This window comes from Mus musculus, chromosome 12, assembly GCF_000001635.26.
Source record: "Mus musculus strain C57BL/6J chromosome 12, GRCm38.p6 C57BL/6J".
Lineage (NCBI taxonomy): Eukaryota > Metazoa > Chordata > Mammalia > Rodentia > Muridae > Mus > Mus musculus.
In genome coordinates this window covers 116,274,617-116,292,916 of record NC_000078.6, presented here as the reverse complement: position 1 = coordinate 116,292,916, position 18,300 = coordinate 116,274,617, and the positions used below count along the sequence as shown (strand labels likewise).

The 18,300-nt window shown below is 43.1% G+C and overlaps 1 protein-coding gene across 13 annotated transcripts in view; it reads right to left on the bottom strand.

Annotated features, from left to right (window-relative positions):
• Positions 1–13,634, bottom strand: part of Esyt2 (extended synaptotagmin-like protein 2) — a 111,653-nt gene extending 98,019 nt beyond the window's left edge. For 12 of the 13 annotated variants that reach the window (XR_003950062.1, XR_003950063.1, XR_001780466.2 and 9 more), the window contains exon 1: positions 11,245–13,634. Coding sequence is in view for 8 of the 13 variants with exons in the window: in XM_030246808.1 (XP_030102668.1) it covers positions 11,245–11,574 (330 nt within the window). In the remaining 5 variants the exon portion in view is untranslated. The remainder of the gene's footprint in view (positions 1–11,244) is intronic. The other variant, NM_028731.5, reaches the window with a different exon arrangement.
• Positions 13,635–18,300: the final 4,666 nt, after the last annotated feature.

Here is an 18,300-nt window from a genome sequence, read left to right as displayed (position 1 = left end):
AATACATTGGATGAATGTCCTCATGCCAATTTCCGGTCTAGTCCTTTGTGAAATGAATCTCCAAGGTGGAATTTCTGATAGTTCTTCATTAGCAGGTATCAACAAATTTTTAACTTATAAAAGGCTTTTTTGTCTCCATAAGTGACAACTTAGGTTTGGAATTAATGCATAGACACAACAATCAATCAATTTTTCAAACTGGAAGCCCACAAACACCCTTCCCTCCATGTCCCAGATTTTTCTTCATTATCTGTCTGCATATGTTTTGGATAAATTCAGGAGAAATTTTAGGAATCTACAAGGAGCCTCTGTCCTTGCACTTTGAAGCCTTTTAAGAAGTCAGGCATGCCAAGCAGTGGTGGCGCACGCCTTTGAACCCAGACAGATTTCTGAGTTCAAGACCAGCCTAGTCTACAGAGTGAGTTCCAGGGCAGCCAGGATTGTACAGAGAAACCCTACCTTGAAAAAAAAAAAAAAAGTCAGGCGTGGTGGACCACACCTATAATCCTAGGTATTCCAGAGTCTGAAATAAAAGGATCCTCTCAGCCAGGAGCAGGGACTGGGAGAGACAACAAGGTGAAGCCTGTCAAAAGTGGAGGAAAGAAAGCCAGGGAGGGAAACAGCAGAGAAAAGGCAAGACAATGGAAACTACACAACGCTCTCCTAAGAGACATGTGTAGTTTTGAAATAAGCTATGAAAACATTGGGGTTTTTTTGTAGCTCTATATGTATATATATATATATATACATACATATACATATACATATATGTGTGTGTGTATATATATATATATATATATATATATATCTCACATCCAAACATATCAATACTAAGAAATGCTAGCCAAACAGAGTGATTCAATGTCAGCCTGAGCTACACAGTGAATTTAAGGTGAGCAACTTAGCTCAAGAAAAATACTAAAATTTAAAAAGAACTTGGCATGTACCTCAATAGTAGAGCACTTATTTAGTAATATGCAAGGCCCTGGGTTCAATGCCCGGCATTACTAAAAACTGTATAGCTAATCTGTAGATATATATTTCCTACCAAAGAGCCGGGTGTGGTGGCGCACGCCTTTAATCCCAGCACTTGGGAGGCAGAGGCAGGCGGATTTCTGAGTTCCAGGGCAGCCTGGTCTACAAAGCGAGTTCCAGGACAGCCAGAGCTATATAGAGAAACCCTGTCTCGAAAAACCAAAAAAAAAAAAAAGAGAGAGAGAGAGACGTTCCACTTTGCATTGTCACTTTCACATCTTGAACTAGATGCACAGAGGCATCCCAGAAAAGAGTGCCCATAAACCACCCATAAGCACCCACAAGAAAAAGCAATTAACAATCACACAGCACAAAAATCACACAGAACTACCTGCACAGGTGAATAACCACCAATACACCTAAGAAACCCACCTGCCTCTGCCTCATATTTTTAATTCTTATCGAGAAAATCTTTGCTGTCACTGAGCAAGCTTGGTGGGCAACACCTGTAATCCAAACACTTGGTAGACTTAGGTGAACAGTATGCTTTGAGTTCAGAAACAAATTGGGTCACACAGTGAGTTCCAGGCAGCCTGAGCTACAAAGTAAGGCCACCTCAAAAGGAAATGAAAACACTTTTTAAAATTAGATTGACTTAAAGATTATTGCTATTGCCTTAGTGAATGTACAAAATGTCCTAAAAGCATTTAGAAAGAACGAACAAATAAACAAATGAACTAAAGAATGAATGAAAGAAAGAAAATTATACACTTTATCAACTAGGACTTAATAAAAGGGCTACCTACTTTTAAAAAAATCAGTAGTTCAGAGCCCAGAAAAATTAAAGTTTTACACCAGATTTTTCCCAAATAAATGATCTTTAGTATTCTTAAATAGAGAAAAGTACACAGTAACCTCATTTAATTTATAATCTTCTGGCAACTATCATCAGGACATTTGAACATTATGGACTAATTTTTGTTATTAATATTTAAAACTCTATTCAATTTTTATGTGTTTTGTCTGAATATATGTATGTGAATTACTTGCATGCCTGGTGCCTAAGGAGGTCAGAAGGGGGCATAGTATTCTCTGGAACTGGAGTTCGAGTTAACGAGCTACCATGTGGGTGCCTGTGGTCAAACCCGGATTCTTTGGGAGAACAACAAGTGCTCTTAATCTCTGAACCATCTCTCCAGCCCCTGAGCTACATATTTAATATATTTTTCCTGAATAAAAAACTAACTGTTTGCCGGGCATGGTGGCGCCGCACGCCTTTAATCCCAGCACTTGGGAGGCAGAGGCAGGCAAATTTCTGAGTTTGAGGCCAGCCTGGTCTACAAAGTGAGTTCCAGGACAGCCAGGGCTACACAGAGAAACCCTCTCTTGAAAAACAAACAAACAAACAAACTAACTAACTAACTAACTAACTAACTGTTTTAGGGCTAGAGATATAACTCAGTTGGCAGAATGCTTGCCTAGGCTATACAAGGTCCTGGGCCTGAACCTCAGCCACACAAACCAGACATGGTGGTACCCACCTGTAATCCTGGCACTTAGGAGGAGGGGGCAGGAGGATCATCCTCAGCTACACAGTGATTTAATGCTAGCCTGGCATACATGAGACCCACTCTCAAATGAGGAAACAAAATAAAAGAATGGATCCTTAAATATTTTTAACTTTCACAAGACAAGAAAACCTGAAAACAGTAGAGGGGAAATATTAATCAAAGAATATAAAACTTCACTTAGGAGGAATCTACTAATCAGGATATCTACTGTATATCATAACTACATTAATATCAGTTTTATGAATTCTTGAAAAGTACTAAGAAATTTTTCTCACTATAAAGAAGTGACTTGGTGTACTGACTGGTTTTGTGTCAACTTGACACAAGCTGGAGTTATCACAGAGAAAGGAGCCTCCCTTGAGAAAATGCCTCCATGAGATCCGGCTGTAAGGCATTTTCTCAATTAGCGATCAAGGGCGGAGGGCTCCTTGTAGGTGGTACCATCCCTGGACTGGTAGTCTTGGGTTCTATAAGAAAAGCAAACCAAGCAAGCCAGGGAAAGCAAGCCAGTAACATCCCTCCATGGTCTCTGCATCAGCTCCTGCTTCCTGACCTTGAGTTCCAGTCCTGACTTCCTTTGGTGATAAACAGCAATGTGGAAAGTATTAAGCTGAATAAATCCTTTCCTCCCCAACTTGCTTCTTGGTCATGATGTTTGTGCAGGAATAGAAACCCTAACTAAGACACTTGGTAAAGATGAGAAGTAATACATGTATTAAGTAGTTCAATTTGGCAACTGATCAATGTATATGTATTTGATCAATGTACATATATTTAATAATGTATATGTATCAGAAAGAAGCATGTACATCGTAGATATATTCAGTTTTCATCAATTTAAAAGAAAAGAAAAGAAAACGGGCATGATGGTTGTAACTACAGCACTGTTAAGAGTCTGAGGAGGACCATGAGTCTGAAGCCATCCTGGGCTAAATAGTCTGTTTTTTTAAAAAAGAAAACAAACAAACAAACAAACTGGGGCTGGGAGAACAAAACTACCAATGCATAGTATGGCTTTTCAAAGATCTACATTGTTGTCAGGGAGTATTTCCTGAGTTTACAGGAAATACTCATTTTTATATCACTAGAACTTAACACACTTGGAGCACATAACATTTCTCATAAGGTTGGTGTGATGGTTTGAACAATAATGGCTAAGATATTTGAATGCTTGCTCCCCAGGTGGTAAAACTGTTTGGGAAGAATTAGAAGGTGTGGCAATGGGGAGGAAGTGTGTCACTAGGGGTGGGTTTTGAGGTTTAAAAAAAATCTATGCCATTCAGAGTTAGAATGCGCTCATTCGCTCTCTCTCTCTCTCTCTCTCTCTCTCTCTCTCTCTCACTCTCTCTCTCTCTTTCCCCCCTCCCCCTCTCTCTCCCCCTTTCTGCTTCCAATGTGTGGATCAGGCTACAAGCTCCCAGCCACAGCCCCAGTACCATGCCTACCTCTCCACTGCCATGTTCTCCACTATGATGGTCATGTACTCACCCTCTCAAACTATAAGCCCCCAATAAACTCTTTTTTCTGCAACCTGCCTTGGTCGTGGTGTTTTGTTCCAGCAGTCAAAAAGTAATTAAGACAGCTGGGTAAGTATGCTGGCTAGTTTTATGTCAACTTGACACGAGTCAGAGTTAACTGAAAAGAATTCTCAGTTGAGAAAATGATTCCATAAGATTCAGCTATAGGCATTTTCTTAGTGATTGACAGGAGAGAGCCCAGCTCACTGTGGGTAAGGCTATCCCTGAGATGTTGGTCCTGGGTTCTGTAAGAAAGCAGGCTGAGCATGTCAGGATAAACAGGTTAGTAAGCAGCTCCCCACCAAGGCCTCTGCACCAGCTCCTGCCTCCAGTTCCTGCCCTGCTTGAGTGCCCGCCCTCACTGCTTTTGATGATGAACTGTTATACAGAACACGGTGAGTGAAATAAACCCTTCTTCCCCAAGTTGCTTTTGGTTATGGTGTTTTATTACAGCAACAGAAACCCTAACTAAGATAGTTATAAATGAACCAATAAGCAACAGTTTTAAAACCCTATCCATGAACTGTACTAGTTCCTTCAAATACAATCTATTCTAGAAGAAAATTAACAAAAATAAATGTCCCAATTTTTAAAAAATTATGGGACTTAGTGCTGGACAAACACTAGTGTTGACAAATCTCAGTGGTTGAGAGCACTGGATGCTCTAGCACAGGACCTGGGTTTGGTTCCAGCACCCAAACAGCAGTTCACAAACATCTATAACTACAGTTCTTGTGTATCCAACACCCTCTTTTGGCATTCCATGGGCACTGCACACATGAATATACTTAAAAATACACAGGCAGCCGGGCGGTGGTGGCACACGCCTTTAATCCCAGCACTTGGGAGGCAGAGGTAGGCAGATTTCTGAGTTCAAGGCCAGCCTGGTCTACAAAGTGAGTTCCAGGACAGCCAGGGCTATACAGAGAAACCCTGTCTCAAAACAAAACAAAACAAAACAAAAACAAAAACAGGCACAAAAAAAAAACCCACTAACATATAAAAATAAATCCTTTTCCAGTTTCTTTAAAAATGAACTATGTAGATAAAAACCAAATGACAGAAAAACCAGGAGGAAATATCTATAAATAAAATGGTGGGGAATGATCTTGTGCAAAGACAACTACAGAGACATTAGCACTTTCTTAAGAACTATCTGCTCGGACTGGTAAGATGGCTCAGCAGTTAAGAGCACTGACTGTTCTTCCACACAACCTGGGCTTGATTCCCAGCACCTACATAGTGGCTAACAACCTTCTGTAAATACACAATTTCCACCTACACAAAATGTACGAGGCACAGCAACACAAGTACTATTTTCCCTGGATGTTTTCTAGATACTAAAGTGACACAAGAAGGAGTCGGAAATATGCTATGTTTCTTTTTCTCATTTCACAAACTTACATCTGAGCACATTACTGTTTCTCCTGCCTTGCCCAAGCTCAACATGTCTACAGAATCTGGGATATTTTTAATTAGGTACCTGCAGATTGTCAGAAATGTGTGGGAAATCCAAGAAAGGAATACCTTTCCTCTTCTTTCTTTAGAGCCTATGTAAAGTTCAGTGAGAGCATTCCTGTTTCTATTACTAAGAGTCTGGGCAGATCCACTGGGGCACTTCTGCTCCTCATACCTAACGGCCTGGGAGGGTCCAGTGGGGGCACCTGTATTCCTCAATCTTTACCATGTAATTAGGGTCAATGGGAGCACTACTGGTTGCCCTTGCTTGGTGTGTTGTTCTACTTTCTTTTTTTCTTTAAGACTTTGACTATATATTTATTTACTTTTGTTCTTTTCAAAACAGGGTTTCTCTGTGTAGCTCTGGCTGTCCAGGAACTCTTCCTATAAACCAGGCTTCCTTGGAACTCAAAAGACCCACCTGTCTCTGCCTCCCAAAGGCTGAGATTAAAGGCACATCCCACCACTGTCCTACTGTTTCACTTTCTATCACCTGAAGAACTTGTAACAGATCCCTCCGGAGAAGGTGGTTCAGAAGAACAACTTCTAACTATTCTCCATTGCTGTGCTCCTGGACTCTGAGGCTTCTGTCTCACAGAACATTCCATCATTGTCATTGTTCACATCAAATCTGGGAGCACTTTTTCAAATTCAATTAACCATCTTATTTGTTTACATTTCAAATGTTATCCTCCTTCCCAGTCTCCCCACCACAAACGTCCCACTTCATTCCCCTCCTCTTTGCCTCTAACACGGTGCCCCACCCACCCACCCACCCACCCACTCCTGCCTCTCACCCCTCTAGCATCCCACTTCTCTAGGACATTAAGCCTCCACAGGACCAAGTGCCTTCCCTCCCACTGATGCCAGATGAGGCCATCCTCTGCTACATATGCAGCTGAAATCATGGACCAGCCCATGTATACTCTTTGTTTGGTGGTTTGGTTTAGCCTCTGGGAGCTCTGAGGGGTTCGGTAAGTTGATAATGTTGTTCTTCCATGGGTTTGCAATCCCATTCAGCTCCTTAAGCCCTTCCCTAAGTCTTCCATTGGTCCCTGGGCTCAGTCCAATGGTTGGCTGTATCTGCATCTGTCTTAGTTGAGTGCTGGCAGAGCTCACAGAGGACAGCCATACCAGGCTCCTGTCTGTAAGCACATCTTGGCATCAGCAATAGAGTTGGGGTTTTGTGTCTGCAGGAATGGAATGGATTGCACGGTGGGGCAGTCTCTGGATGGCCTTTCCTTCAGCCTCTGCTCCATTTTGTCCCTGCATTTCCTTTTTTGTTTGTTTGTTTGTTTGTTTTTCGAGACAGGGTTTCTCTGTGTAGCTCTGGCTGTCCTGGAACTCACTCTGTAGACCAGGCTGTCCTCGAACTCCCTCTGCCTCCCAAGTGCTGGGATTAAAAGCATGTACCACCACTACCCAGCTGCATTTCTTTTTGATAGGGACAATTCTGGGTTATAAACTTTTAGATGGGTGGGTGGCCCCATCCCTCCACTGGAAGCCATGTCTATCTACTGGAGGTGGTCTCTTTGGGTTCTATCTCCCTGGTATTGGGAATTTCTGCTAATGTCATCCCCAGTGGGTCCTGACACTCATTTTTATACATACTCCCCTTACCAAAAAACCCTCCCTGATCCTTTCTTCAAATTATATGTGTTGGAACCTGGTCAAAAGAATGATGAATGGTAAGCCGGGCAGTGGTGGCACACGCCTTTAATCCCAGCACTTGGGTGGCAGAGGCAGGCAGATTTCTGAGTTCGAGGACAGCCTGGTCCACAGAGTAAGTTCCAGAACAGCCAGGGCTACGCAGAGAAACTCTGTCTCGAAAAACAAAACAAAAAACAAAAAACAAAAAACAAAAAAGATGAATGGTGGACAATGCCTCAGATGCCTTTTGTTCCCTGGATTGTTCTTGAATGTGATTTTGTATCTCCTGTGACAAACATTACATTCAATTTATAAGGTATTTTTATTCTTTCTTATTGAATGCCAGAATATAGCTATAGAATCTAATCTGGTGAAAGGACATACCAAGTGCTAGTCTCAGTGTACCCTGAATCTGGACATGGCCTTCTACCTTGTTTTCATGCTTTCCCAGTTATAACCTATATTACCTATACTACATGCCAGGGAATTGTGTTTAAATTGGTCTGTCCTAAAAAAGTTATGAGAAAGGGCTGCTCTGTTAATATTCCGTACGTGCTTACTGGGGTTTAGTTACTGTTTTTCTGATCATGTTTTTCTGAACTCAACCTTCCTTGGATCATTACTTTCGTTGTTACATGAAAGTAATCCATGCATAAAAGTACACTGAAACTGAAGTAAGATGGTCTGCAGCATCCGGCTGTAGTCTGTCCATTCTTTCAGGCCCTTTATCCCAGGTCCAGCTGACATGATGGGTTGAAAGTTAACAATATGCTACCTGAGGCTATCACCGGTCTACCTACTAGATTGTCAGTTACACCTACCTGGAAAGAATATAAATGTGAAGATAGGATGACTTTTTATATTTCATCAAAAAGGTATGATTAAGTTCCTGTTTGTCATGGAAATTAAAAAGGATGATTTGATAAACTGTTAACAAAATACAAAAGACCACACACAGTGCATTGTAAAATTATAGGCACACAAACCAATCTACACACTAGATTTATAGCTTTACTTCATATCTGTAAAATACTCATATTTGATCTAAGTCCCATCTTTAAAATTAAAATGAGAATAATACAACTAAAGCCTCAACATACAGGCTGATAAGTACTTATATGGGAAATTTAAATTTAGTGTAGTTTAAACAACAACCCGGGAATTTACTGATTATTTTTAGAAACCTCAGGAACTATGTTCTAAGTTACTGGAACACTTACATTTGGCAATGCAATCTAATTGGCACAGCCTGTACTAGCTGGGCATAACCAGGTGTGAATGCAGAGAAGAAACTCAGCAGCACCTCCATCTCATCCTCAGAGTGCTAGGAAGTACTCAGATTAAAATGATTGTTTATACCAAGTGACTCAAGTCTCATACATCATTCTGAAAGTATCAAAAAAGCCAACTGTTTACTCTTTCTTTTCAAGACACTACCATGCATTCTTTTATTTACTTTGTTCTTAAATTATAGATATTATATGTTGGCTAAAGCTACATTCTCCTAAACTTTCACAAAAACAACAACAACAACAACAACAACAAAACACTGGGAAGAAAGTTATCCCTCTAAAGGTGTACACAATAAGAGAACATATCCAAAGAAACTGGATTGTTTTGGTTCTTAGTAATCCACACAATGAGTAAAAAAAATAACAACTTTCACCAAGCTAAGCAACAATGTACACAAGAGGTTGATGTTTCTATGCCATATGCCTACAGCCATAACATCAGTATACACTGGCAGTAGTAAAAACAGAAAAGAATCACACTTTATTCTACCAAGTTCTGAGTTTTCAAATGAAAATAAAAGTGCAGCATTGTCCCTATCCTCATGTCCACCTTAAATTTTCATTTTGCTAAATAAAATGAAAAAACTGTGGGTGAATTTATCTAACGGTGGAAATTGAAAGTTGGTACCATACTAGCTCATATCTTCTCATGTTTCTACTCCACAATGAGTCACAGTCATCAATGTACATTACAGTCTTTGGCATGTACATCACTTTCAAGACAACCTATCAAATCAACATCCAGAAACCCCAGGAACTAGATAAGCATGTTAGCACATATCTGTAGTCCCACCACTGTAGCTGAGGAAACCTTGTCTCCAAACAACCAACCCAAACAAACAAAACTCTGCACGGGGTTGTTAATGTAGTTCAGTGGTAGACCACTTTACTATTGCTATGGAAGCCTTAGGTCTGACCCTAATACTAAAAAACAAAAAACAATTAGAAACAAAAATAAAAACAAGAAAACTGACCAATTATCTTTTTATTCCATTAAAATTTTGGCTCATTATGGCAGCAACTGTATTTTATTTCCTTTGTGAAAACATTTGCACTTTGCAAACAGTGTTTTAAAAGCTAGTTTATATCAGTTGCTCAATAATTAAGTATTTTTGGAAGTCAGCACCACCCTGCTCCTGAAGACTTCAGTCTTACTTATGTTGTTTATTGGTCATTTAACTACTAGTTTTTAACCAGCTTTCTGGCAGCATTTAATTTAGTGTGGCAGAAACACAAGACACCACTACTGCATTCTACAGTATACCACTGTTTCTTGTTTGTTCTCACCTTAGCTACTCTAACTTCCTGTTTTTTTATATTCCTTTACTGCTAGCTAAATGGTATCTCATATCAGTTACTTTCATTTTCCAAAACACTCCTGTCCTATACATTCACTATGTATCTGCAGGTCTTTTAAGTTTCAAAAGTGCTTCACCATTACAGTTCTAACTTCAGTTGTTAACTGTCATCACGAAGCGCTACCTATTATGTTCCTCTTGGTTTAGGGAACTCTTCCTCTTTAATTCTTGTTTTTTGATACTTGTTCCACATAGTCCATGCCATATTTCACAGGTGTTTCCTAGCTGGAAAGGAGGAACATTCTCCAAGTTCTTTCTCCATTTAAATTCCTTCTTTCTACCTTTCAAAACTTACCACTACCTACTTCCACAGACATTTACATCAAGCCTAACATTGTGCAACATTTATCTTAAAATATGCACTATTTCCTTCTATCTGAAACTATGACACTAACTCTTTGCTAAGAAAGACAGTGAAGAGAAAAAGATGATAATGCCTTCTCCAATAGGTTCAAATACTCAATAAGTAAAAAGCAATTTTAGGAAAAAATAATCAATACCATAACTTATCATTACTGTTAACACTTTCAAAATCTCCCTCTATATATGTTAGATCCTGGATATTAAATGATCATATCAAAGTGCCTAGTCTTCCCTCTGGTATTTTAAACAATGAAACAAACATTTCAATTCTTCTAACATAAGCTTTTCAGGAACACTTCAATCGTGTTAGACACAACTAAGAAATGAATGAGTCTTCCTGATTTTTTTAATTAACTTCTCCCCATATTGGCTGTCACTACTTTTTAAATCAGAAAGGAGAATCTGGACGGTTCCAGGCCTGCAGCGCCATGCTTGCAAAAGGTTTACAGAATCGCTCTGGACAACTGAGATCTCATCGCCCACCAAGTGTGCTTCTGGGCGGTAGTCACTGCCAGCATGAGAGGAGGAAGAGGCCCAGCAACTAACAATGACCAGTTCTGCCAAGTTAGGAAGTATTCACTACCTGCGCACTTTGCTAGCGATGGGCGAGGAGGACTGAAAGCCAGGAAGAGGACTGAGAGCGGACACTCTCGGAGCAGATAATGACCAGGACACCTCGCCCAGGATGAGGGTGGGGACAGCAATAAGGACACCTGACTTAGGTGGGGGAGGCGGTGCGCTGACACAAGTGAGACTCGGACGCAGACCGTCGCTCAGAGCCGGGGTGGGCCACAGTGGCCAGAACTCCCGAGGAAAGCAGGTGGGCAGAGTGCTGACAGCAGACAGCAGTTTACAGCAGGAGAGGCAGACAGCAGTAAGGTCGCACACCTGACTCGGTCCGGGATCCTGGTTGTGCGGATCCCGGATCGGACGGAGATTCGGAACAAGCGGTGGCTGACACTTCACTCGGGCTGGGGCTTGAGTTCCCCACCCGTCACTGAGAAGGGGAGAAGGGTGGTGCGGACCTGACTCCGCTCAGGTCTGGGGGGGCAACACTCACCCAGGCGGGCAGGTCGCAGGCGCGCACTCCCAGGCGCACAGCTTGCTCCTCGTCCTCCAACAGCGCCAGCGCGCGGCACAGGCGGCTGGCCTTGAGGCCGCGGCTCCGGCGGCACCAGGCGAGCAGCCCGAGCGCCAGCAGCACCCAACTGAAGCTCAGCCCCAGGTAGCCCAGGGCGTACACCGGCAGCAGCAGCGCGAAGCTGCGCGCCAGCTGCCCCAGCAGCCCCGGCAAGTCCACACTCAGAGCGCTGCCCGGGGCCTCGGGCTCGGAGCGGCCCCCAGCCCGGCCAGGACCGGCCTCCGGCCCCTCGCCCCCCGCGCTACTCATCTCCAGCCGCGCTGAGCACTCCTCCCTGCCGAGGCGGGCGCGGCTCTCCCACGGACCGCAGGTCGCTCTAGCCCGCGCGCCAGCGCCCCACTGAGGGGGACCGCGGGCTCCACCGCTCCACTCCTCAAACGGGCGGGACTTGCCGTCATCACAGTGCGCAGGGCCCTCCCCCACCGAGGCCTCTCCCAGAGAGGGGCTTGCTCGGGCTGAGTGCGTGGTTTGGTGACGCAATCAGCATGCGCCCGACTCTTCCTCACTGGGATCCACTGTTCAGAGACAGCCGACCCTGAAAGAATCTAGGGCGGGGCGACGTGTCAGTCGCCAACCGGATCCCGCTCCCTCGTCCGCGCCCTCAGGAAAGATCCCCCGGCGGCGAATGGTCTGTGCCTGGTGTCATCGCGCGGTCGGACCCGCCTCTGCGCTGGGGTTGCTGTGCTGCTACTCTCCGGTCGTTACACCAAGAAGGGGCTGCAGGCGAAGCCATCACGCCAGGCAGGCCCCGCCCCTAACCTGTGAGGGCGGTTCGGTCTGCGCCCTCGGAGGGTGGGCGCCGCGCCAGGGGGACACACCCGGACTTGGCTCGCAGGGACGGCCGGAGAGGGAGGTGTGGCTTCCGCGGGTGTTGGAAGGGAGCAATGGCCCTGACTAGTGGGAAGGCTAGCGGGCTGAGTCCTTTCCAGCTTAGCGGAGAGCTCGGCGTTCGTCAGCCAACCTCTTGCCTGTCCTAGCTCCCTGGCGGAGAACTTGAACTTGCAGGTTCCTAGGGTGAGAGGATGGCTCCTGGGCCTGCCTCTGTGGAATGAGAACTTTGCGCCTGCTGCAGTAAAATTTACCTTGAGGCCTTACTGTGTGGTGGCGCCTCTGGGTCTAGTACTCCTTCAGGTCTGACTTCCCAAACAAAATGGCCCCAGTGAGCTTAGGAAAGCACAGTTGTCATGAAGATTTAAAAAAAAAAAAAAAAAAAAAAAAGGCAGCCAGGGTCCACCACCCCCTACCCCCGTCAAGGCCAAACTCTTAGGGGACATCTGAGGGGACATATGTGAAGCTTGCAAAAAAGAAAAAGGAAAAAAGGGAAGTAAGGAAAGGGAAGAGAAGAGAAAAAAAGACATCTGCTTTAAAGTTTGCTAAAGAGGAGCTGGAGAGATGGCCCAGCACCTGAGAACCCAATTCCTGAGTCAATTCCCAAAATCCACATCTGGCTGTTCACATGCACCTGTATCTAAAGCTCCATGGGATCTAATACCTCTGGTCTTCACAATCGCCTGTACACACACACACACACACACACACACACACAGAGGCATAATTTTTAAGAAAATTTTCCAGGAGGATAATTCCACGACTATGATTGTGGAATGTTGCAGATTCAGAGCCAAGTTATCCTGGGTCATACTTTGTTCCATTAGTAGCCATTCATTGCCCATCTCTTGTGTCTGATTTTATGCCACAATCCTTGTGATTCAAATATTAACCCACCACTACCTTGCACCAACACAAAGCTACCAGTGTCATCAGTATCTGAAACCTACAGAAAACAAAGTTCCCACTTTTCTGCAACCTGATGTTTTTGATTCACCAATGTATTTGAAAAAATAAATGCCTTGGTTTATGTAGTAAGTTCTGAATGAACAAATAAATGCAAATAAATAAATAAATGCAAAGTCACCTGTGGAAGATTTTCCCGTGAGTATGTGTGAATATGTATTACAGCATTTCAGAGACATGCCATGTTTGAAAGAGAGCAGTAGTCTGCTCGACAAAGGGCAATAAACCAAGCAAAGTGTCATAGAGTGCTATTGCTGTGGGGAGACTCCATGACCATGGCAACTTATAAAAGGAAACATTTAATTGGGGCTGGCCTACAGTTTCAGAGATTGAGTACATTATCATCATGGTAGGAAGCTCGGTGGCATGCAGGCAAATATGGCACTGTAGAAGCAGCTGTGAGATCCACATCCAGATCTGCCCACAGCAGGAAGAGAGAAGCCCTGGGCTCCTAATGGGTTTTTTGAAACCTCAATATCCACCCCCAGTGACACACTTCCTCCAGCAAGGCCAACCTCCCAGTCTTTCAAATAGTGCCCTTCCCTGGTGACCCAGGATTCAAATCTCTGATCCTACAGCGGGCATTCTTATTCAAACCACCTCACAAGAAGGGTATGTCCTTTTTTTCTTTCACTTTATTTTGTGTACTTCCACATGAAATTACATCATATAAACCATAAAAAAGCAAAAGAGCAAATGGCAACCCATTTTTCCCACATCAGAAGTTAACGCTCTGAATGCTGCTAAGTTCTAATAATGTCTAAATAAGGGATCCCAGGATGGAGAGATGTCTCAGTGATTAAGAGTGCTTGCTGACCTTCCAGAGGAACAGAGTTTGGTTCCCAGCAGCCACATTAGACAGCATACAAGAGGAATCCTAAGGAACACCCCTCCTTCTAAACCAGAACCCTGAAACAGGATCAAAGCTAGGAAGTCTAATGACGCTCACCTCTCACACACCCTGGAGCCCAGAGGCTACAAAAATAGACAAGCTGACTTATCTCCTGACTCACAGTTTTGGAAAACTGTCCAAAAAAACAGTTTCTGGGACAGGAGAAGCCATGCTCTTACCCCTCCCTACTCTTGATTGCAAAACCCCTCCCAGACTGAACTGTGCATTCTCTTACACCCTGGCCACTAGGTCTTGAGATCCAAACTCTCAGAGCAATAAAAGTCTGCTCTTGCCATTGAGGCTCCAGTCCATAGTTGTCTTAGGGTTTTACAGCTGTGAACAGACACTATGACCAAGGCAAGCCTTATAAAGAACAACATTCAATTGGTTCAGAGGTTCAATCCAGTATCATCACGGCAGGAATAAGGCAGCATCTAGGCAGGCATGGTGCAGGAGGAGCTGAGAGTTCTACATCTTCCATCTGAAGGATGTTAGCAGAATACTGTCCTCCAGGCAGCTAGAATGAGGGTCTTAAAGCCCACACCCACAGTGACACACCTACTCCACCAAAGCCATACCTCCAAATAGTGCACTCCCTGGACCAAGCATTTTCAAACCATGACACTATACATTAATTTAGGTGATGGAAAGACTAGTTTCTTATGCTTGTGTGGCAGCTGAGGTCTCTGTTTTGTTGCTGGTTGTCACCTTTATGTTCTTCCATGTTGCCACCTCCACAAGTCTTCTACAGTGTTGTGTTTTCCCCCTTATTTTTCAGGTATCTTTCTGACCTTTTAACATGTTAACTTCTTTTAAAGGCAGGCCCATGCAAAGATATTATTTTCTCTCATTCTCCAACCATTCAGTTAACGTGTGTGTGTGTGTGTGTGTGTGTGTGTGTGTGTGTGTGTGTGTGTGTGTGTGTGTGAACTCACAAACTTAAAACCCATGATGAGCCGGGTGTGGTGGCACACACCTTTAATCCCAGCACTCAGGAGGGAGAGGCAGGCTGATTTCTGAGTTCGAGGCCAGCCTGGTCTACAGAGTGAGTTCCAGGACAGCCAGGGCTATACAGAGAAACCCTGTCTTGAAAAACCAAAAAAAAAAAAAAAAAAAGATGATTCTCCTGCTGCAATGTCTAAAGTGCTGCTCATCATATTCACCTACTCTGCCTACACTCATGGGAAGGGAAGCAAAAAGAAGATGGTGAAGAGAGTAGCGCTTCACCTACTAGCCTCTTCATTGGTACAGAAAAAAAGAAGAGTGTCAGCTGGCTTACTGAAACTAAGAAAGTGTTTAATCATGGTTTACTATCAATGAAAAATGACATAAATTTATAAAGAGAGCCACAATTTTGGCATCTCCAATTTTCTTCTTCCCTAACTGTCGTAATTCCAATAATAACATAAAATAACAATAATGTAATGATATTCATATCATTTATTTTGTGTCTTGTTTGTGCCAGGAATTATACTTTATACTTTACATAATGTACTGGGAATGATGGTTACAAGCTTAAAGTGTGGGACCATGGTACTTACAAAGTGAAAACATGTAAAAAGAGTTAGTGAACAGAATGTTCTTCAGAGATAGAGATGCAACAGGCAAATTTTCAGAGAATTGATCTTGAAAAGGGATGGGATTTTTTTTTTTGTAACAGATGAAGGAAGTTACTTGGTTTTATCTAGTGCTCCGGTTTGTGTGGCATTCATATCTGTAGAGCCAAGCAGGCTTCTCATTATCTTGTCAAGCAGTACACGTTACAGTATCAGTTGTCATTCTTTAGACTGGTCATCTGGGATGAGGTGCCATGCCTCATTAGGAACTAGGCTCCAAATGTTTACATGAGATGTCAGGAATCCCTGGGACCCAGTGATGTAAAACAATTGACATCTCATGCTCAAAGTGTGTAGTTTTTTGCTTTTTGTCTCTTCTCCCCTACAAATGAACATAAGTCATTAACAGAGGATGGAAGTATTGTCTTTATTCTGTAGCTACATTAAAGCTGAGTGGGCCCTTATTGACATGGGTGATCTGTTGCAAAATTGATGACCATAACACATGAAAGGGTTAAATGGCATTTTGGAGAGTGGAGAGAGTGGTTATTGTGAGAGCCTGAGAGCCAGATTGTGGCATCTTATGAAGATCAAGAGGTTCTTGGTGGTAGAAGGAGGGGGCTGATGTTGAAGTTATGGTTTCGATTATGGAGACAGTACTATTTGGAACTTAATGATTTCTATAATCTGAAAAATACAACTCATCCTACAATATTAAGTAATTGTATTAGCTGCTTTTCAATTGATGTGACGCATCATTGCCAAGGAAACTTCTAAAATAAATCATCTATTTGGGCTTATGGTTTCAGAAAATTAGATTTCATGATGGCAGAGGAAAGGCATGGCAATACGAACAGCTGAGAGCTTGCCTCTTGATCAACAAGCAGGGGGCAGAGAGAAGAGCCTGACCAGGTTTTCTGAAACCTAAAAGCCTGTCCTCAGTTCTCTCTCTCTCTCTCTCTCTCTCTCTCTCTCTCTCTCTCTCTCTCTCTCTCTCTCTCTCGTTCTCATCCCCATTGACCGTCTGTCTGTCTGTAGATTTTTGAATGTGGTAACAGGCATGTAAGTTACCAGTGTGTAGAGCTTGTTTGGTGAATCCGCATCCTCATTACGTTTTCTGGACAAACATACTCAGATGCAATATGGAACATTCCTTATTCCCTTGACCTCAGCCTGGTATCAATGCGCTCTTCTGGTGTCCCCATTTCCTTCATAGCAAACTTCCAATATTCAGAGTGCCCGAGGAGCACGCCTCTTGAAGCCCACTCCATGGATGTGCTTGTAAATATTGATGGTGTATTCTCAGGTCATCACCTTGTTGATGGCAGAATGACCCTTCTTCTCACTACCCTTCTTTGTGGAAGCCATCCCTATGTACAACTTCCGGGTCACAGGGAGGCGGGGAAGGAAGAGGTGTGGCCGGCATATCTCCTTTAATAAAGGCATATCTAATCCTAACCAAACAGTAGTTTCTATCAACTGGGAAAGCACATGAGCCTATTGAGGGCAGTCTTCATTCAAATCTGTTTATCTAACTTCCTGGCTCCCTTAGTCTTGTGGCCATATCATAGTGTAAACTGTACTTAATCCAAATTCAAAAGTCTCCATAGTCATCCAACCTCAACACTGGTTAAAGTCCACAAATCAATTCTGAGACTCAAAGTATGCAGGCTAGTTTTATGTCAATTCGGTACACAAAGAGTCATTCAAGTAGAGGGAGACTCAATTGTGAGAATGCCTCCATAAGATTGGATTATAGTGCATTTTCTCTCTCTCTCTCTCTCTCTCTCTCTCTCTCTCTCTCTCTCTCTCTCTCTCTCTCTCTCTCTCTCTCTCTCTCTCTCTCTCTCTCTCTCTCTCTCTCTCTCTCTCTCTCTCTCTCTCTCTCTCTCTCTCTCTCTCTCCCTCCCTCCCTCTTTCTTTCTTTCTTTCTTTCTTTCTTTCTTTCTTTCTTTCTTTCTTTCTTTCTTTCTTTCTTTCTTTCTTTCTTTCTTTCTTAAGACATGGTTTCTCTGTATAGCCCTGGCTGTCCTGGAACTCATTCTGTAGACCAGGCTGTCCTTGAACTCAGAAATCCATATGCCTCGGATATGCCTCCCAAGTGCTGGAATTAAAGGCAGCGTCACCACTGCCCAGCTATAGTGCATTTTCTTAATTAGTGTTTGATGGGAGAGGGCCCTTGAGCAGTCATCTGGGTTCTATAAGAAAGCAGGCTGAATAAGCCACAAGGAGTAAGCCAGTAAGCAGCATTCTACCATGCCTTCTGGATCAATTTCTACCTCCAGGTTTCTGCCTTGATTTTCTTTGATGATGAACAGTAATGTGGAAGTGTAAGCCAAATAGACCCTTTGCTCCCCAAATTGACTTTGGTCATGGTGTTTCATCAGTAAAGTAGTAACCCTTTCTAGGGTTGATACCAGGGACTGGAACATTGCAATGACAGGCCTGACCATGTTATTTGCTGAAGGAATATGGAAGACTTTGAGACTTTGGACTAGAAAGGGGGTTGAATACTTAATATGGGGCTCAATGGACTCTCATAATGATTTCATAGAAGACAGTGCTGTGAGTGATTTGAACTATAGGCACTCAGACCAAGAAGTTTCACAAAGGAAAAACATTAATTAATGGCCTAGAGACCATTCTTGTCATATTTTGGCAACGAATGTGTCTCCGTTTTGCCCTTGTCCTAAAAATATGCCTGAAGCTAAACTGAAGAGTTTGGATTAATGA